This window comes from Cyrtonyx montezumae, unplaced genomic scaffold, assembly GCF_038088225.1.
Source record: "Cyrtonyx montezumae isolate F1298 unplaced genomic scaffold, pur_monq_1.0 scaffold_18, whole genome shotgun sequence".
NCBI classification, from domain to species: domain Eukaryota; kingdom Metazoa; phylum Chordata; class Aves; order Galliformes; family Odontophoridae; genus Cyrtonyx; species Cyrtonyx montezumae.
In genome coordinates this window covers 14,130,417-14,151,330 of record NW_027071914.1, presented here as the reverse complement: position 1 = coordinate 14,151,330, position 20,914 = coordinate 14,130,417, and the positions used below count along the sequence as shown (strand labels likewise).

The 20,914-nt window shown below is 37.5% G+C and overlaps 2 protein-coding genes across 2 annotated transcripts in view; one reads left to right on the top strand and one right to left on the bottom strand.

Annotated features, from left to right (window-relative positions):
- Positions 1-20,914, bottom strand: part of KLHL3 (kelch like family member 3) — a 261,783-nt gene that overhangs the window by 27,208 nt on the left and 213,661 nt on the right. The window lies entirely within an intron of this gene.
- Positions 1-20,914, top strand: part of SPOCK1 (SPARC (osteonectin), cwcv and kazal like domains proteoglycan 1) — a 174,991-nt gene that overhangs the window by 44,144 nt on the left and 109,933 nt on the right. The window contains exon 4 of the mRNA XM_065735074.1: positions 20,396-20,510. Within this exon, the coding sequence (XP_065591146.1) occupies positions 20,396-20,510 (115 nt within the window). The remainder of the gene's footprint in view (positions 1-20,395; positions 20,511-20,914) is intronic.

Below are 20,914 nucleotides of genomic sequence, written 5' to 3'. Positions count from 1 at the left end.
AGCACAGCAAGCTCCAGTGGTTTAACAATAGGCTATTTTTTTCTGCTGTGTTTTATCTATCCAAGAGCCCGCTGTTAAATAAAATGTAATTTGAAGTATGTAAGTATTAAAGCTACCCAAAAGCTTTGATGTTGAAGATAATTAGTAAGGAATTATGAGGAGATAATGCATGGGTGGGCAGACAAAGCTAATGAGGCACAGTCAAGAGAAAGTGTGAACTGAAGCAGTTTTCTGTCATTAATATCCCAATGACGTTCCCATTGCATTTCTTCCCCAGGTGTGAGAGGTAGGCACATTTGCAGAGCCAGAAGTTGCTTCTAGTCTTCCTACGTGGTCTGTCAAACACCACGCACACAACACGAGCAGCAGTTAGTGCTGCTGCCTTCATTTCTGAAAAACCTCAAACACCAGATTCCAAAATAAGCAATGGCCCAAACAGCTGTTAACTCTGGAAGATTCAAAAGAGGTTTTTGCTTCGGTGTAGAATTATCCATGTTAAGGTTATAAGCTTCATTGCTGTACCAATTTGAGCCTGTTTGCAGACTTCTGACAGACTGTGGGCTTTGTGATTGTGCTGAGAGTGGTACTGAAGAACAGATGTCATCGGGTCATGGAAAAACTGTTGTTTTTATTTGCTGTCGTAACAAGCAAACACTGTTTTGTGTGAATTGTTGCTGAAGATGTTTCCATATCATGTAGCATTTCAAAGCATCTGCTTGTTTTCAGGTATCTTCTGTATTTTGCTTGAGTTCTGTGCACAACCTGTTTCATAGAGAGATGATAGAAGGTAGGAAGGAAATTGTGGTGTATCTTGAAATCAAATTTATCATTAATTAAGCAGGTAATAGTCCAGCAGTAAGCTCTGTGGATCCTTTGCTTAAGGAATAGAAAATGAAATGATACTAGAAAGACAAATGTTGGAAAGAGTTTGCCATGTGGCTGAGGTTTTCTCTTGGGGTCTTCTTTCCACATACCTAATTACTGTGTTCCTTTAGTTCAACACAAGGTACTTCTGAACTGCATTTTATTCCAGTAATCTCCTCCCTGATGCTAACACTGCCCTTTACTTTGCAGTTCATCTGTATTCTGCTGCTGACATACCTTGCAGATGTTGTCTCTTACATTTGCAGAGCTGCTTTCTTGAGGATCTAACAGGTTATCAGCTCCTGCAGTCATTTTCAATCTTTGTAAAGAATCATGTCTTTCTAATAAAGCAAGTGATTAATTATCATACCCTTTTGACCAATGTAAAATCTGTTACAGGTTTAGTGACTTACAGTCATAACCTTTCAAGGTTTGGTATAATCCAGAGTACTTGGACAGCCCTATGGCTAGGCAGATTTCTTCACTGAACAAACTATTATTATCACCTCACTTATTGTTCTGTTTATTTACAAATAAAGACCAAATATCCTCAGTTGAACGTATGAGAAAATAATAATTCCAAACCCTATACTGAAGAGAAATTTAACATCGGAAACTCAATGAGAACAGAAATATATCACCTATTTGTACCATTACAGAGTAAGAGCCTTTCATAAGCCTAAAGTAAATGAAATACCAATGTGAAATTAGGAATATGTTTTTCATTTATAGAAAGCTATGAAGCAAGATGCTTTTGTCTTTTCTTAATAGCCTCACTTCAGACTCAATTGTTACAGATTACTGTGGAGACTTAATGGAACCGTACAGCAGTGCAGAGGAGTCAGGAGAACAGTGGCTGATGAGCCAAATTAAGCAGCAGGGCACTTTACATGGAGAGTGTGAAACTGCATTATGGCAAGCCATATTGCTTCCTTCCACGTTGATCTGTGTGAAGGCTGTGCAAAGCGGCCGAGGCAGTACGAGATCCAAAAGTAGTGAGTTATCTCCCCAAATCCATGGCATTCAGGTTGGTCACACATCCCCCCAGAGCAAAATCCTGGCACTTCTCCTGCTAATTGATATTTTCCATGGGCACATCAGGTAGCCCTGGTACAGTTCTGTTCTAAAGTATGCATTGGAAAATAAATACATATGTGCCACTTGCTGCTTTGAGATATTTCAGGTGGCCTTCAGATTGCTTCCATCTGCCTTTTATGTACACTGTGTTCCTTGAGATACTCTAGCTTTAACGCTGCACTTGACAAAACCTTTAACCTGCTCAGTGGGAGTGCAGACTCTACTTCTGCACTCTGATATGAAAGATTTCCTGCACAGAAGGAAAAGCACAACCCATTTGGGCATTTGCATAAATGTCAGAGGATTTAGAAAGGCACGAATCTCCTTCAGCAGTAATCACATTTTTGTTGCTATTAGAATAACAAACAAAAATCATTTTGCATTTTACTTATATCATTTGTTTTCCCAAAGGAGATGGTCCATGTCATGAAAAACTCTTTGTATGTGAAACAAGTAAATAAAGAAAAATAAAACAGGAGAAAAAAAAATGAATTCATACCTATTCTGTCAGTATTCAGAGTACTATATGATCATTTTTAATTATTTTTCTTCCATCTGAGATTGAGATAACCAACCAATAATGAGGTATGGTACTGAGGAGGTGATCTTATGAATGAAGTCTGGCACAAGGCCTGGAGATTCTTCTGCCAGTAGTTGTCATAACATGTTCTGATATGATTATGACTTCAAGAATAGCTGCGGGAAAGTATATGTCTCTGTCTTGCACAGTTTTGAAGGTATAGTTACCTGAAAACAACAGCATTTCAGGACAACGGGAGAGAGAGGTTTTGAAATAGAGTTTATATTGAGATTTTGAAAATCATTAGTTTTCAACTTTGATTTGCCAAGTGTAGTGGTATTAAATACATGTACAATCACAGATCTATCTCAGAGCGTCAATTTTCTGTTTATGGGTTCAGCAACACAATTTTCTTTCTATTGTTTTTGGAGCTGATGTACATTAAACTAATAGTACTGAAATTTTGCTGTGGCTTGCTAATGCCATTTGAATGGCATTATTCTTTTACCGGTCAATACTGTTTCTCTCACTTGATTCTTGTAGGGAATGTAATGCAGATGTGTATGGGTGAGAAATACTTCCCAAATCCACTAACCATTGCAATTGCAGGAAATTTTCATGTGGTTATTTTTGTTCTCCTGAGCCCCAGTGCTGTCTGACAGGCACTGTACTATTATTCGCTTGGCTGACAGTGCAAGACACAGTATGCCCTGAAATTGTTTCCTGGTGCATCTCTGCAATAGATTAGCAGGGAGCTCAGAGATGAGGAGCGTAGCCTGCATCTCTTCAAAGCTTTACTATGTCACATTCGGGGTTCTATTCACTTTTCTGTGAAAATACAGGGATTTTTCTCGTATACAGCACAAATAAAATAATCCTGTCCTTAATTCCATCAGTACTGGTCCTTCAAATAGCCAGCAGAGGCCACTCTTCTAGAGAATGAGCTCTTTCTCATACGCAGTTACATATAGAAGCTTCCAGTGTTGGCAAATATTGTGCTGCTTACAGTTTCACTAAGTCAATGATTGAGAAACCCAGTGAACTAGCAGAGAACTGACAACCAGAGATGGCAGAACTGTGAGTCTATCTCTACCTTTTATTCTCTGCATTTCCCTACCAAAGCCTGGTGAGCCTCGTGCTTTCGATCTTCCACGAGCTCAGGTGAAGCTGCGGCGATTCCATTTCGTTCCTGAAGGATTACCAAAGAAATCTAAAATCTTCCTGGAGTGCTAATGATATTGGGCTGTACCTATCAAACCAAGCTACCAGCTCTGACAGATAAGTGAAGTATAAAAGCTTACCTTAAGAAAGTCACTGTAACATATTTTAAAACAGGGAATCTGCAGTACTGCTTACCAGGCCCTTAAGCTTCCAACCTCAGAAGATACACAGGGACAGGTCCATAGGCATCACGTACATGGCTGAGCATGCTGCTTCTTCAGGAAGTAAGCATGGTGCTTGTTGAGGTATTGCAGACTACATTCAAAGCATAAATTGAGTGCTTTTGAAACTTCATTTGATGACTGTTTGAAGATAACATACCCCTCCCTGCCTCTCCATGAAAGGAAAATACTTTGACCAAAAAAAGAAAATGAAGGATAAAAATTCTGAGTTCTTCACGAGTAATTATGTGAACCTCCTTCAAGATTTTTTTTAATGTTGTTAACAACAAATTATTTTGATAGCATTACCTCAGTAATACAGGAGCCAACCAAAGTCATCTCATGTTTACTCCAGATTACTGCATTATCAGTAGGGTACATCACAGGAATGGGGATTCATTTATCTACATCTCTGTGCCTGTTATTGTACATCTAGTTATCTGGTTTCCGTTTCTCATTGGTACAAACAAGTAGGTACTGTGGGGTGTAATTCCTCCCATCTTAAGTTACTTATCTGTCAAAAAAGACAAGTCAGAAGAGTAGATAAGTTTCAGATATCTACAGTGTTGGAATCTAATGTGAAGTGAGATGGATTCCAACCTGGTATGTTTAAGTCTGGACATCAATGCCATTTCCCAACTGGTGGCTCTCAAACACTTTTCAGTGGAACTGTATGTGAGTCAGATTTAGGTGATGTAAATGTTTTCTTTTTTTGTTTTGTTTTGTTTTAGTCTCTCAAATGAAAGATCTTACACTTACCTATTTTTTTTTTCCCTTTGAATTATATAGTCTGTAAGGAAATGTGGAACAGAATATTATTAGGGGACTGTACTCCCTGATGTGGAATAAACACCAAGCACTTCAAATTGTCAGCTATTACAAGAAATGCTTCAGTTTGAAAGTGTATTACTGAAATGGCAATTACTCTCACCATTAGCAGCCCCTACACAGAAGAGCAGTGTGTAATGCCTTTCCTCACAAGAGATTTCCCAACGCTCATATTCAGCCAGCCACCTAGAATAAGAATTTGAATCGGTTTAGGATTTGAATTGGTTGAACATGAATGTTCAACATGTTCATTGTTACTTAAAATATTGTCCTTGGTATTTATTGCCTTCTATTGAAGTGTATCAGCAATCTAAAAGTTTCAAACTTTGGATGCCAAATCCTGGCATCTTGCAATTGATGTCCAGCACAGTATTCACATGCAGAACTCAAATACAGTGGGAGGACAGATATCAGATGGGGGGCTGAAAGTAGGAAGCCACAGGCAAGGGAAGTTGCTGAGATGAAGTTATCTTCTTCTATCACAAAGTCATGCAATGGCATAGAATCCAAGCTTGCTCCCTTATTTTTTTTTCCTTTTTTTCTTTTTAATGTGACTTCAACTATAGATGGGAATATGTGGTAGTTAACATTTCTATGCCTTTCACCAGAACATTAAAAGAACAACTTATTATTTACAGGCTAATATGTATTGCAAGAATATCTGATTAACATATGTTTCCCATTTTAATTTAGTGAATATTCTAAACATAGCATGTTGCATTTTAAACATAAAATTCTGTAACATACAAAATTTCAAAACTGACCACAAGAACGGTTATTGTGGCCATATCCTAAGTGCTCAGCATAGCAGCTCAGTTAATTGAGCATGACTAGCTGCACATTCTTACAGACCCTTATAATATGAGCTGCTTTGAATTGAAAGTTCTATTTGTATTAATGAGAGAAATCATTTTTTGTGCCCTACGTCAGGATGATAAACTGTATACTCACTGGCTAGATTACAGGCAAGTACACAGGAATTCAAGAGGTTTCAAAGTAGTAGTCTGGCTTTTTCTGACACACCGAAACAGGAATAGCTCTATGCCATGATACCATGCCTTTTGTGTGTGATGCCTACTTTGCAAATTCAGTTTTCAAAATGCTTCTCCAAGCCCACATTGATTTCCCAAGAGCTGTTGTGAGCATATGCTCTTATCTGAGTACTGCCTTTTGGTTGACACTGCCATCTCTCCCTTCTACTTTATCAGTTTCTTCTATGCTGTGATGTATATCCCATCAGTAAATGCAGCTTATTCCTTTCGTTTCCACCTAATTTCCTAGGCAACTTGTTGATCTGAATCATATGGATTTCAGTGATGCATTCAAATGACCAGCTGGTTTTGATACATTCCATCAATTATCAGAGTAATAAATACAAAGTTAAGAAGAAAGGCATGTTTGTCAGTGCTGCTTTATGTAGATGATACCAGAATTACAGAATTCTGTAAATTCAAAATCCTCTCAGATGAGCTTAATAGAAATCTCTGAGTATGATCTTAAGATACTCATTTAATCCTTATTTAACTGTTCTTACATTGGTTTTGTATATATTCCATATGAATGCACGCTGTCATCTTTACATTAATTTGACATAAGTGCTAGCCTAAACACGCAACAAATCCACTCTTCTTTATTAGCTAATTACCTGGTTGCAAGTCCCAGTATTCAGCACTTTGAGCGAATAACTGGATATGCATTATTCATGTCATGGAAACTGCTGTGAAGGGTAAGAATGAAAGATTCTAGTTCTGAAAGCATTTTCAAGTACAAGCAGAAAAGTCAGAAGAAACATAGGGTCGTGGGCCAATATGTCTCTAATACTTGACTTTTGTGTTCTCTTTTAGAACAGAGTATGATATATATGTTGCCAAGCTATCACCAGAGTGGCAAGAAATTTTATGTCTACTGTTATTGTATTTACGTTGATTTCTTTTTATTTTGTGATTTCTTTTCCCCCCAAATACATTAACAGTAAAGTGGAAGCACTTTAAGTGATTAAAGCTGCTTTTTAAGTAGACTTTGAGTTTTCCTGCCTTCTTATCAGTCCTATGATAGCAATCATTTAACAAAATGTGAAATTCTGATCCCAAAGAGACCAAAGTTTCCACTGGTCTGTGAATCTCACCATTAAAGTAGATGTAAGGATATGGCAATTTTTAAATGTGCAGTTTCTCTGGAACAGGTACTTACACATGCACAGGTAATGGCTCTTCAAGGATGTTGAAACTTCTGTGGTGTTTTTTAAGGTTGCTTGTTAATGCCATTAGAGAAAGTTGTATGTAAAGAGCATTTTAGAGAACCATCACTTTGAGGTTTTAAGCATGATGATCTCTTACAGAAAAGAGAGACTAATCATCATTTCATTTCACAAAAATATGACAGCCCACTCCAGGTAATGATGCACATCAGTCTTCTGTGTTTGTATTTAAGAGTGTGCCAAGTTTTCTGTTTGCTTCCTTGCTCAAGCCATGTAAATAGTGTGGATCAGTAAGGTCCTTCTAGGTCTGGCCTTTCAGTTTTGTCCTGTTCCATTATAAAATGAAATGATCTGAAAATCCACCTGAAAATGTAGTTAAGCATTGTGAAATTTAGACATGCTAACAAATTACCAGTAGCAGAGCATGCTGAGTTCCAAATAATCCTACAGCCTGAGGAACTGCTAAATTAATTAGCTAGATACGAAACTTTGAAGAGGAGCTACTGAGACAACCTACTGACGGGGGAAGGAAAGATCTTTCTTCTGAAACAATGATACTGCCACTTTGATGCCACACAGTTGCACAGAGTTTCCCAAGCCATGAAAAAAATGTCTGTGTATTAGCAGATACTGAGAGCCCACAGTCAAGGCTGCACACATACTAATGACCATGTCTCATACAGATTCTCCCATGTTTAAGGAGTCTGTTATGTCTAATAAATGTCTTGGTGGTTGTTGACTGTTCAGCTCATATTAAAAGCCCTCATATTGTAGTATTGCTTTGGGTTTAAAAAAAAAATAAGAAAGAGGATTTGTGGCCCATTTAAAAACCTATCGGGCATGAAATTGATACTGTATGAGGATGAGAGAAATGAATTTCCTCATTAGAACTTGTACATTAGTACAACGGCTCTTGCCGTAGTTTAATCAGAGTTCTTATGATATATCCTCGTAGCTCAGTTATACCAGGCATGCACATGGAGTAATGCATTCAGATACTGATATATCCTTTCATTATGCTTTTAAACATCTTCGTATTCTTGTAGCCATGTATATCTTCTATGAAAGAGCGATGCATGATTATGTACATAGTTGAATTAAATACCCTGAATTGAAACATCAACTCTCTGCCTCCAAATTTAGCGTGATGTCATTTTGTTTGCACTGCTTTCTCAGCCCTATTTGTCGTAGAGAACAACTCTTTATAGTGACGTAACCTTACTGAAATCTTGATTTGCTGATTAAAATATTCTTCAGAAGAAGCAGTGTGTTGCATAAATCAAGCTGAATTATGGTTTGTCTTCCCTTAGCATTGTGGCACACTTGTATAAATTGAAGAGGATTTTTTCTCCTGAATATGAAGGTCACGGTTAATGTCTTGCAAACTTCTGACTGTCATTTTTCTACAAGGATCTTGTTTGAAACTAGAAAAGTATCAGATATTTGGATTTCCTTCCATTTGGAAATCCACTGCTTATCCTTTTGAGTTTTCTCTGTTGAAAGGGAATTATGAAATCGAGAAGGGATAGCACATACTGATAACATTTACTTCTTTTCAGATCAAGACGTAATTAATCCATTTAGAATCATAGTGATGGTTCCTGCTAGTGTCCACCCCAACTCCCATCCCCAAACCACTGTGACATTGATTCTTGCTCCTCACAATATTCATGTCCCAAATTTGGGGCAATGCCTCCAGAAATGTCTTCAGAGAGATCAGACTGATTTGGGAAATACAACATATATTCTCTGAAAGAAGTAAAACTCAGTTTCCAGTTCTTTTGTTACTTTTTGTTTGATTTATCCAAGGTTACTGATAGACATGGTTCTTTTTTATTAGAACTTGATATTTTATCTTTGTTCTAATAAAAAGTAGCATGTACATCACGAACCCTGAATAATTCAGTGTAACTTCGCAACTCAGAAAGCTTACTCTTTTTGATGGCATTTCTTACCTATGTGATTTAGAAAGCAAGCAATTCTCTTATGAACAATTGTTCCTCTGTTGTAGAAGTGTATTTTAGCTACCATGCTGTGTGCAAAGCTACAAAATTTGCTGTTGTATCGCCTGAGGCAACCTGGGTTCATTCTCAGTGGGAAAAGGACAAAATAACATTTTAGTTATTCCTGACAGTTACTTGAGAGTCCACAAGCAACTGCTCAAAGTTTAATTCTTTGCAAAGGATCTTTCTTAAGAGTTATTTTAGCAGAGAATTAGACAAAGGAAATTGAATTTCTGTTTTATCAGATGATGTCTTCATCAGTGTATAGTTTTCTTCAGAAAAAGAAAGCATTCTGATTGAACTGTGAATTCATTTAAAGCCTTCTAAATGTCGCTTTTTTTTTCTAAAAATCAAATAGCAAGTGCTTATCAAAAGACTTATTGACTTGTTTCAGAATGCATTAATAAGAGTAGAATTTTAACATTGCACGCATTTGCCAAAGAACCATAGAAGATTTAAGTGCAAATTGTGTTGATTCAGCAGCAGCTCTGTGCAGGTGATCTTTTGTTGTTGAAAATTAGTGTTGAGGTCTCAAAACCAAGAAGGGAACTGTAGGTTGTATGAATTAAAGGTTAGTCGTCATTTCCCACATTTCTGCAGCAACTGAAATGGAACAAGAAGAAATCTTGTAGAAAAACCACAATATTTTGGGTCTTTTTCTTCTGTCCTTCTATATGTGTTGATCTCCTAGGGTGCGCTCATCCTGCAACTTCATATTTCAGATTGCTATCCTACCACAGTCCACTTCAGATTCTAGTGCTCCAACGTTTTAACTTGTGACCACTTGGTCTTCAGACCCATTTGACAATGTGCTTTTCCATTTCTGAGGTTAACTGCTTATTTTACCCTTTCATTTCATTCTGTACGCAGAAGTCACCATACTCCCATTGTTTAGAAACTCTCAGTCTCAATATTTCTGCCTTTGGCTGTTGCCAGCTATTGCTGGTAAATAACCACAGAGCAGAGTTAATTCTCAAAAATGATTTTGTAGTTCATGAATTTTCATCTTTATTTGTTTCACATTAGTGAATTTCTCATGCAGTTTAGTGTGAGAAATTGTATTAGATATTCATTGCTTTTTCATAAAACTAGTTTCTGTTAACTCGTGCTATATGAAGGAATTTTCTTTGCTGTATTAATATTTACTTTAGAACCATTCAGGATTCCCTTCATTTATTTCCCATTCTATTCTGTTCTGGATAGCAATTTATATATCTAAGTAATTGTCCATAGAGGAGCTCGATCTTTTCCTGCTTAGGTTATTCCTCTCAAAATAATAAAACATTACACACCGATCAACTACGCTAGGCAGGCTGCAGATAATCTTCACTGTTGTATTCTCTGTTGTGCAGATTGCTAGGTGATGTACCAACCACATGCAGTACCAGCAGCTTTCATTCTGCAGGCTTTTCATTTGTTGGGCTCGTGGCTAAAGTGCCTATAACTTCCTAATTCTGGTGGTTTGTTCTGACAGTAAATACTATACCTCCAAACTTTTTCTATTTTTATCCCTAATCCAGGGATGTTCTGCAGAATGCTGCTCCTCTTGCAAGGTTTTCCACTGTGAGATCTGGTTGACAGGGACAAGTCTCGCATAATAGGACTGAAAATGCTCTTTTCTTAATGAAATCTATCTTTGAAAAATCTCTTTATTTTTATGTTTGTTTTTCTCAGTGCACACTAAAACTAATACAATATGGAAACAAATCTTCCTGTTTTGATGTAGAAATGATGTTTTGCCCATGTTTCCATGGAGACGATCAGACTGTCATAAACGAACATGAAACGGCTTTTAGTTCTGCAGAATTTAGCTGCTTTAAAATGATTACATTACAAATCAGTCATATTCTGTGATGCCTTCCAAAAGTCTCTGGGTGATACGTAAAGACAGGTAAGTATTACTGTCCCCATTTGAAATGCAAACAGGAGGTAGCATTAACTCACATGCCCCAAGCCACAGAAAAGACAGAAAAAAAGTAATAACGACAAGAACACGACATAAGGTTGTCCTTTCCTTCTTGCCCTGTGACTGAGACAGCCACTGCACATGAGGCCATGTGCTAAGAACAAGAGTGAAGCTGGTCATTCTCCCAGGATGCACTGTTTCCAAAAATGCTAACTGTACTGTACCTTATAAGCACAAAATGCACTCCTGCATTTTACATTCAGTAGTTGATAATGTCTGATGCCAAATTCTGTTTCACTCATCTTAGCAAATAACCAATGGAACGCGTAGAGATTTTCTCATTTCCATGGCTGAACACATCATCATGTTCAGTGTTTAAATATGAGGATGTGGAGATAGCCAGGGTGCCTGGCTGGGAACTGCTGTACCTGGATGGCACTGACACTCAGTCAACAGAGCAACCTTGTCAGGATTTCATACCCAGAATTCCTGTTACATGCCTAGCTCTCTATAACCCCGTGTAAGGAAATAATTCTAATTATGTACTGATATATATACTGATTCATGAAAGCAATCCTTTGATTCTTATTTTTTGTTATTTCCAGCAACACCCAAAATTTGCTTCTGCACTACATCTAAAAATATACTCATTAACATATATGTTATTCATGAGATTTAAGGGCATAAAATATGCACTGAGAAATGATAAAATTTGATTGGTAGGAGATATTTTTCTAGAAAGAAGAGTTCTATATGCAGATAAATTTATTTCAATTATATTTTGTAATTTTTTTTCTACTCTCTTATTTCACAGTATTACAATACATTATAGTTTTTAATAAAGTTGGAAGAATGTTCAGTATCTCAGAAACTATCTATCCAAGTCAAATCCTGATAGATTTTTTTCCCATTATTTTATTGCTTCAGTTAAAGCACAGAATGACTGCTTCATAGCTGTTGAAGAAGTGTTTTGTGAAATACAATGCAACTTCTCTCCCTGAGTAAATCCAAATACTTGTTTGTATTCATCTGAAATGGGAAAGGTGTGCCTTTAACTACGCATGAATAATTCAAAATATTACTTTCAGAAGAAGGCATGAACTGTTTTATTTTCAGTTGGCCTTGGAATGAAATAATTTGTATTAAATGAAATCCTACTGAATAAATGATTTACTCCAATGTAACTAAATGCAAAAATGGTCTAGGTCAATTTTGGGAATGAATTGTATTTGGTATTTCAGGGTTACCACAGGATTGTCAAATGCACACATCTTAAATATCTTTTATTTATTTATTTTTATTTTTTTAGTTTTCTATGGTTTTGATTTTATTATAAATTTTAGATTTTCACAGTTTATATTTTTATTATTTCCCCAGCAGCAATAATTAAGAATTAAGAATTATGCCTTACTGGCTTTTGGAGAAAGAAATGAAGTCATATCCTGGTACCAGGATCTGAAGATTGGGAATCACTCAGTATCACGAGACTCAAACTTGATCACAGATAGAGAAAATGCAGCCTCAGCATCACACAAAAGTACAGTATGACTTACAGTTCTTTCAATAGGTGTTTTCAGTTAACCAGCTCTACCAGTGTGGATATCCATGTGCTTTCTCTCTCTTGGCCTCACATTCATTTGCTAGAAAACTGAAACTATAAGCAAGCATCTTTTGGTCCAGGAGAGGTACAGGTGTGCTTGAAGGCACCAAAGAGGGGGCAAACTCATTAATATCTTTCCTACAGAAAGAGCTATTCCTGTTTTGGCAGAGCAGTGAAAAGCTGGTAGGGTGGAGATCATTTAGAGCAAGAAGCAGGATACCTGGTTTTTGAGATGCTGAGCTGCATCACTATATGGTATCTTTGTAAAGCAAGAACAGAGCTGAGGCTGACCAAAGGAAACAGCCATGCTTTTAATCCTGCTCCTGTGCTGAGGTTCCATTATTATAGAAGTGAGTCCTCCCTGCATGGCAGAAGCAGAGGTTTTTCATTTTCTCATGTTCTACCAACTAAAGATTAGAACAATCCTCTGAAGCTCCTGAGTGCTATCCCAGGAAGCTCGATGCTGCATCACTCTAGGGGTTCTTGGACACCGAGACAAAATCCATAGATCTCCTGTCATTAAACATCTTTGGAAGCTCCATGAGCCCCTGGGAATGGGGTTATTTTTGTACCTTTAGTACTTCCTGCAATTAAAAATTGAATTGACTGATGTCCTTCTGTCTGTGCTTTTTTTAGGTCTGTTTTGCCTTCACTTTCTCCTTTTTCAGAAACACTCTCCTCTCTGACTCAACCATGCAAAAATCATCATACAGCAAAAGTTCTTGGAACTTAGAGCGCTGTTATGGCACTGATGTCGGGTTATACTTTATAGAACCAGTGTGAGCAGTTTATACTTGCATATTGTTGAACCTGTACCCCAGGGGCTGGAGAGTTTCTTGTACAAAGTTCACCCGATGATAGCTGGAAAACAGAACAAGTATGTAGCTGGTTTTGACAGCTCCTTTTTTTTCCAGTGGGTACATGCTGGGATTTTTTCAGATGCCAAAGAAGGTGTTGGAAAGATAAATGTATTAGCTAAACTTGTCTAAGTATGTGAAATGTTAAACACTTGCCCCCATGTAGAGAAATATTTTAGATGCATTTGCAGTATATTGAGATATAAATCATAACTGTTCATGGCCAGAGATCAAACTAGGAGCTTCTTGTTTATGATTCTTTAGAAAATCAATTTTGCTCTTTGCCAGTCTTTCCATGTCTCTTTACTACTTACTAACCAAATACCTACATTGATGCTTGTGACTGATCATTATATCCACCAATGGAAGCACATTTCTTGGCTCACAGTTTTATCTTTTTCTTTCCTTTCTTCGCTTATTTTCACAGCATCAGACTTCTGTATATTTTTCAAGGAAATTTGTACTTCTCAGGTTCTTATCTTTGCTTTGGAAAGGAAATCTGTAGAGTCCTTTAGAGCACCTTTTGACCTGCACAGCTCTTAGAAATGTCAAAAGAAATAATATGTCAGTTATAAGGAACGACTTTTGGAAGTGCTTGTAAAAATGAAAATTGATGTTTTTGTCCACTATGCCAACATCTTCAGCCTCTCCCATGTTAGGGTACTGCAAGCCGAAACTATACAAAAATACTGTGTAGCAATGACAGTGTGGATGTTACTGTTTAACTGCCTTGAGAAATGTTATTTACTGAAAATAACGCACATACATGTTTGAAACGTGCAGGCCCACGGTAATTAATTTTCAACTGCATTGATTTATGTATGCAAATTGATCTGAGTAATTACATGGGGAGAGAGTATGAAAGAGAGAAAGAAGGGCTTAAATATCTGAATGTTAATTGAAGACATGTTCTCCCCTAGAGGTTGGGGGGGAGGGTTAACATCAGTTTTCTCTCTAATGAAGCACACTGATTTATGCCAAGATTTGCAGAAGCAGAATTTAAAAATTGATAATTGCTTGCAATTGATGGGGGAGGGTTCATGTTCTTTTATTAAATAACACTTTTTAAAACCAGAATTATTACCAGTACCAGTTCTGAGAAGCAGTGTTACACTCACCTCCAATAAACAAGGCAGTCTTAAGCTACTCCATGTGGCTACTTACTAACCTGTAAAGTAGGCAAATATTATTTTTGTAAGGTTACAGGCAGAAAAAAGTACAAGGTCATCATCTACTTTAAAGCTGAACAGAAGGTAAAAGTAATGAACAGCTGAAATGTTAAAATCAAAGCTTCTTTTAGCCATATGTTAGCTATCATGTGTTGAAAACATGCTGATTTCCAAGCAAAAATCAAGGGCAAAGGTTGTAGGGTTCTTTATTAATACGCACTTCAGCTGGCTGCGAGGTTTCTTACACACCTTCTGTGTGATGGTTTTCATGGAGGATGTAGTAATTCCTGCAAGTCACTGCTTAGCTGCTTCAATTGCATTTTGTCTTTGGTGGAGACAAGATACTGATTTGAAACTTTTCCTCTTGGATCTGAAGTTCTCCATTGCTTCATGCTGTGTGTGGAGGAAGCTGGGTGAGGGTCAGTGTTCCTCCCCTTCCTCCCTGTCCAGACCAGCAGTCCTCCACAGCTTTCTCATTGCCAGGACCTAGCTGCTGACTTGCACACATAGCTGGAATCCATTAATGCATAACAGTGTTGGAATACACACCTATAATGTAACGCATCGTTTAATTGAAAGGCTTTGTTATATTATCAGTCTCTTTTGTCTTACAATATGCCCCAGGATCTCTGCGTGGAAGACAGCAGGTCCCATTTTCCAGTTCATCATACCTTTCTCAACAGATGTTCTTCTCATATACTGAGAACAGTTTCAAGGGGATTTCATAAAAGCAACTGCTTTTGACATTTCATTACGCAGAAGTATTTTTGTCATTGAGTGATGATAGTAGTTATTGTTCGGCAATTTTGAAAACAAAAAAACCCAATATTTACATAATGCCATTTCTTTTTGATTGTGTAGTTTGTTTCAGCTCCACTAAACAGCTATGAGTTTCAAATTATTCTCTTCCCTCAAACAAATGGTCATAAAAACAAAATCAAGCTCATAAATCTTGCTTTGAACGAGTTGTACAGTTTCTGCAGGATTGCACATCCGTTGCTGTAACGCTCTGAGAGTATTTATTTGTTATCACCCTTTTAAAGTCAAATGACTGAAAAATGAATTTATAGTGATTAACACGTGACCCACAGCTACGGTGTAGCCTTAAACAGCAACATCTCCCTGTACTGCCATTATCTGAAGTAAGGAGTTTCCCCCAAGTCATAAGTCGTGTTTTATAGTGGTAATATATACAAATAGGAAATGCAATAGAAAAGTATCTCTAATGCTGTTGCTAGGTCTTTGTCCAACACTGATTTATGTTGCTGACTCACAGCCTCTGCTGAAGAGCACACAGAGGAGAGAGAAAAGTGTGTACAGTTCAGATACAAATGTCCTCTGGTCTCCTCTGTGGAGGCGGCAAGGAAAAGGATTTGGGATGCAACTAGTGTTCCTAGTCCTTTCAGCATTGGAAAAAGCTGCCAACGTACCATTAGGAGGTTGTTAACGATCTGATGCAATCTTTGTGTTTATTTTTTCCCAATTATTCTAATTATTCTACAATGGAACTGCAGAATTTAAATATAATTTGAACAGATATCTCATGTTGCTATGCATAATTAAAAGCTTAACTTAAAAAAAAAAAAAAAAAGGAATGCAAATATCCTGCCTCTTAATAGCAGGAATTCTGATTCCAGCATCTTGTATAAATGGCCCCGGCATGGATTTTAGGTCACTGTATACAGGTGAAAGCTTTTCCCTTTTGCACTGCCATCAGTTGACTTATACAGCTACCAGACCAAGAAAGTACAATTTTCCCACAAATTGTTGTAACCATTGAAGTAGAAACTTTAGTCCATCTACTTATTTCTTCACATCTGCCCTTCCAGATAGGAAGAGACCTCAAGGTTCAGGATACAGGGACAGAGAAGCTCCAGAAAACAAATGTTGGTAGCAGAAATATCCTGGTGTTAGAAGTGATAAATAGTAAGACTTCTGAGCCAAGATAAAAACTTTCAAAAAGTGTTCCTGCAAAGAGACATGCAGCACTGTATTTCCCTATATTTCAGCCACCTGTTGCTGGGATGGGTACATACCCTTGGAGATCATGTGTGCAGGGATTTGGATAACATGGGTAAGGTAAGGACAGGAAGCCATGGAGCCTGGACTCACAGAACGATGGACTGAGCTGAGTTTTCATCAAAATATTTGTGTTCATGCAAAATCTTTTATTCCAATACTGTCTGAACACATATCTCCCCCCAAAATTTTGGCCCAATGCTCAGACACCATTAGGGTCAGATTAACGAACCATATCACCTTTTCCTTCAGTCTCAGCATAGAGGAAAACTGGAGAAATATTCACATAGTGCAAGCAGGCTTAAGATATTTTGGTTATTCTTCAGTAACTTCATGTGGACTGTAACACAGAAAAGGGATGCGTGTGATTTTTAAAGCTGATAAAGTAACATCTATAAAACAACTTTCATTTTTTCCTCCTTGCTTGTCTTTATACTTCCATTTTTTAGTTCTACTTTTGGCTCTTAGTTTTCAAGAATTTCATAGTCATTGCTTTAGGACACAGAGAACTGTGATGACAAATATGGTTGTTATGTTTCATCTTACTCCCAAGGGTCTTTTCTTCTGTAGATGATGAGCATCTGCTCCTAGTCATGTAGAAATCTGATTAACAAGGCATGATCTTTGATTAGCATATTTCAGAAATTGCTTCTTATTTAAAGTTCTCTCCTTAGGGCTTGTCTTGCTAAGCAGTAGAACAACCTTCTAAACTCATTTAACATGTTGAGAAACTTGGCAGACATATAAATCCCTTTTCTGACCTTTTATGTTCAAATAGATCATATATTCTGCATAAAAAAAAAAAAAAACCAACCTCAAGAAGCAATAATGTAGATCATGGGATTTTTCTTCTGACTTCTGACAAAGTCCACAGTTCTGGTTGTATTTAATAAACTTCCTTGAACCAGTTGCTTATAATGAATAATTAATTGCACTTCCATATTGTGTTCCTTTTAAGGATCTCCATGAGATTATCGATATGATTTAGTAGTTTAGTGGGTAGGGATGGTGATGGGAGGATGGTTGGACTAGATGATCTTGTAGGTCCTTTCCAACCTAATGTACCTATGAACCTATGAACCTATCAGGAATGAAACACAAGTGCTTAGAGCTTTATTTATTATTATTGACAGCATTATTATTATTATTCTCGTGTTTTAGAAACAAAACACTGAGGTTGAGAGTTCTTAAGCCTGATTTTAAAGGAAATAGCTACTAGTGTTTCCAGCCACATCCATTAGCATTGCTATTCTTCTAACAACATTTGTCCTTTTGAGTGGAATAATGTTTTTATTGACAAAACAGCTTTTCAAGGTTAGGAGGAAAATAAACATACCTATCATATCAGTAACATGGGTTGTAAGACTGTAGTGCTGGCAAAGCCTTCTTCATCTGTGATGTGTCACAGCAAAAGCAGACAAGATGCATGTGTGCTAATGATAGAGCAAGACCAGCAGCTAGCCAAGTTCTGCTCATTAATATTTTTCATATAGATGTCTGCCTCAGTCTTTAATTCAGTCTCCATTGAGAGCTGAAGTAAAAAGATTAAGAATGTGTGTCTCACCTGCTGCTGGGATGTAATGAGGGGCTGGTGAGCTGGGACCAAGATTACTGCTACTCCTCATGTTGCAGGTAGGCTGACTTACAAAAGATACCAAAAAGCAACAGCAGAGAGCCCCTGAAGAGTCTTTTCAGTCTCTGTCTTCCAGCTGAACAGACTGGCTTCTCAAAAACTCTGTATTTTCCTCATAGCAATGCATTGGTCGTTGATAGGTTGCTTGCAGTGCAGGACACAGATGGTCTGTTCTCCTTCCTTGCTCACTTTTCTATCAATTTCAATAGGAAAGGAAAAGAAGCTTTTAACACTTTTGTTTTTACAAATTCCCTTGTGCCTTTCACCAGAAGAATTCTACATACATGTGCACTAGTGATGCTCAACTGCCCATCCGAACTGTGTGATGGGTGTTAATGTGGGAAGAGCTTGTAGCTATGGCTGTTTAAACCAACAAAGAACATCTGCAACACTTCAGCAATGCAAGAGAAACAGAAGAATTATCTGCTTGTTGAGTATGTATTTGCTGTCACATAAAGAATTACGGTGCTTAGCAAACTGAAACTTCTTGAACAGTAGTATCCTTTAAAAGTTTCTCTGTGCATTCTGTAAGTGTGGGTAGTTCAGTTATAATTTGCAGTAAGGTCTTTACACCATTTCAAAAATGAAACTGAGTTGCCCAATTCAAGAAATGACCCATTATACGGGGAGGAAAGAGGGAAGGAAAATGGGTTTTAAAGTTATATTCAAGATGAACAAAAAGTTGAGTCTATGGCAAAATAATATCCAAAAACGCTTATCTAAAAATCACTTCAGGGTGAAATTTCTATGTACAGCTGTGACTTCCCTTCTGAGTATTCACATAACCATTTTTGGAATATTTGTAATTCCTCCTGGCAGATACAACTTATTGCTGGTCTTTAGAAGCATCCTTTTTGTTAGAGAATAAATTTAGATAGATAGCCTTTCAAATAGGACTTGATTGCAGAGTAGTATTTATAAAAGATTTTCCCTGGTGGGATCAGTGCTGTAATTGAAGTGGTATCCAGTACAGCACTGTATTGCTTCTCTTTTTTTCATTTGAAAGATTACCAAATCAGCACTCATTTAAGGCAGCAGTCTATAGAAACTTGGCAGGAGCAGCTCAGTTTGCATGCAGGCAGGACAGCAAATACTGTCTGCCCTATTGAGCTTGTGTTGCATCCAGAAGAATGCCACAGGGCTGCTCCAGTGCCCCATGGACCAGCATCATCCCTCTGCAAAGGAGCAGCTCCTGCCTCTACTGAGTTCCAACTCTCTCACTGTGAGTGCTAAACAGGATAATCCTAAAACAAATCCTAGTTTTACCACCTGAGTCCTCTAATACACGCTTAATACCTTCACTTATATGAGAAGAAGGAGAATAGCATACGTGCAGCTCTAGCTAGACTCAGTGTAACACACCATGTGCTAATTTCTCCGTTTAGTGTTAAGAGACATTTTTGTGAAACAAATGAAGGAGTCCTCAGATTCTCACTGCCTCTTTTCAGAGCATGTTCATTGTATTCAGGGACCTGGTTCCTTGGGAATTTCTGCATGAATCTCTTGTTGCAATATGGGAGTGGATCGCTGTGATATTTCAATCTCCAAATAAGCTTTTCACTTAAGCAGTGTGTGCACACTCATGTGTTTGTGTTAAAACTTGTGTTCCAGCCAGTTTGGGTAATCGCTTTGTGTCCATAATCCTTTAAATCTGTTTTGCATTGCCATAAAGGGTACAGCATTGTTCACTTCTTCAAGTCTACACTGGAAAAAGAGACAAAGAAAGCACCGGTGATTGCTCTTCCAGAAATAAAGGCTTCAGACCAAAGCTGGAATGCTACCACCAACTGGTGGAGCATTGGGTAGTGTAGGATGGAGAATAAGGAGCGACTTTGGAGGAAGAATGTTCCTTAGGCAGCATGAACAAAGACAGCAGCTTGGACATATCTGCTCTGAAGCAGTAACTCATGCTCACTAATCCCACCTCCAGCAGGACTGCTGGCGATAACAGTTGTAAGAAAGTTCAGGATAAATTTATTGCTATTATTTTACTTGTGGCTGTCTTTTATTCCATCTTAACTTTTCTGTGAAAATAAAGAGCATAACAGAAGATTATTATACCAGGATTTCTTCCTGAAGTACAGTCTAATATTATTTCTATGCCAAGTTATTATCAGAACACTACTCGGTAATAAGAATCTTTAAGTACTCCATCCATACTTCTACTTCCACATCTCCATTTACCTCACAATCTGCAAACAATGGCACGTACTGAAAAGTGGCCAGGAATTTCCTCAGGCAGATAGAGGAGTATTCATTCCAAATGCTTGTAATCTGTTAGTCATGAGACAGCTTCATATGTATTTCTAACCTTTTCCCTATATGCTTGTTTTTTTATAGCTCTTGATCCATCCAAAGATCCGTGTTTGAAGGTGAAGTGCAGCCCACATAAAGTGTGTGTCACTCATGACTATGAAACGGCCACGTGTGTAAGCCGCAAGCAGCTGGTACACAGGTAAGGGAACTACACTGATCGATGGTTTTGTGGCTTCAGACACTTCAAATGATGAGAACAAGCAAAATGAGAAGCAATTAAAAAGAGATTATTACAGATGCTCTTTAAAAATAGTAATAAAAAATCAGGCTCCTGCTTAAATTTGGTAAGGAACCAAAAAATGTTGGTGGAACATTGCAGAGTATCTCCCTGGGAAGTCACATAGTTACAGAAAGCTCCACACTTTATTGCTGAATGACTGAACTGAGAGCAAATGGAATAAGGTAATATGTTACGAGTTTTGGCCGATATGTTCAAATTAGACCACAGAACTTCACTGAGTGAAGTTATAAATAAACAAAGAGAAGCCTATCAAGCCATAAGTTGAAATATTCTACAGTCAAGAATGAAGGACATTATAAAGA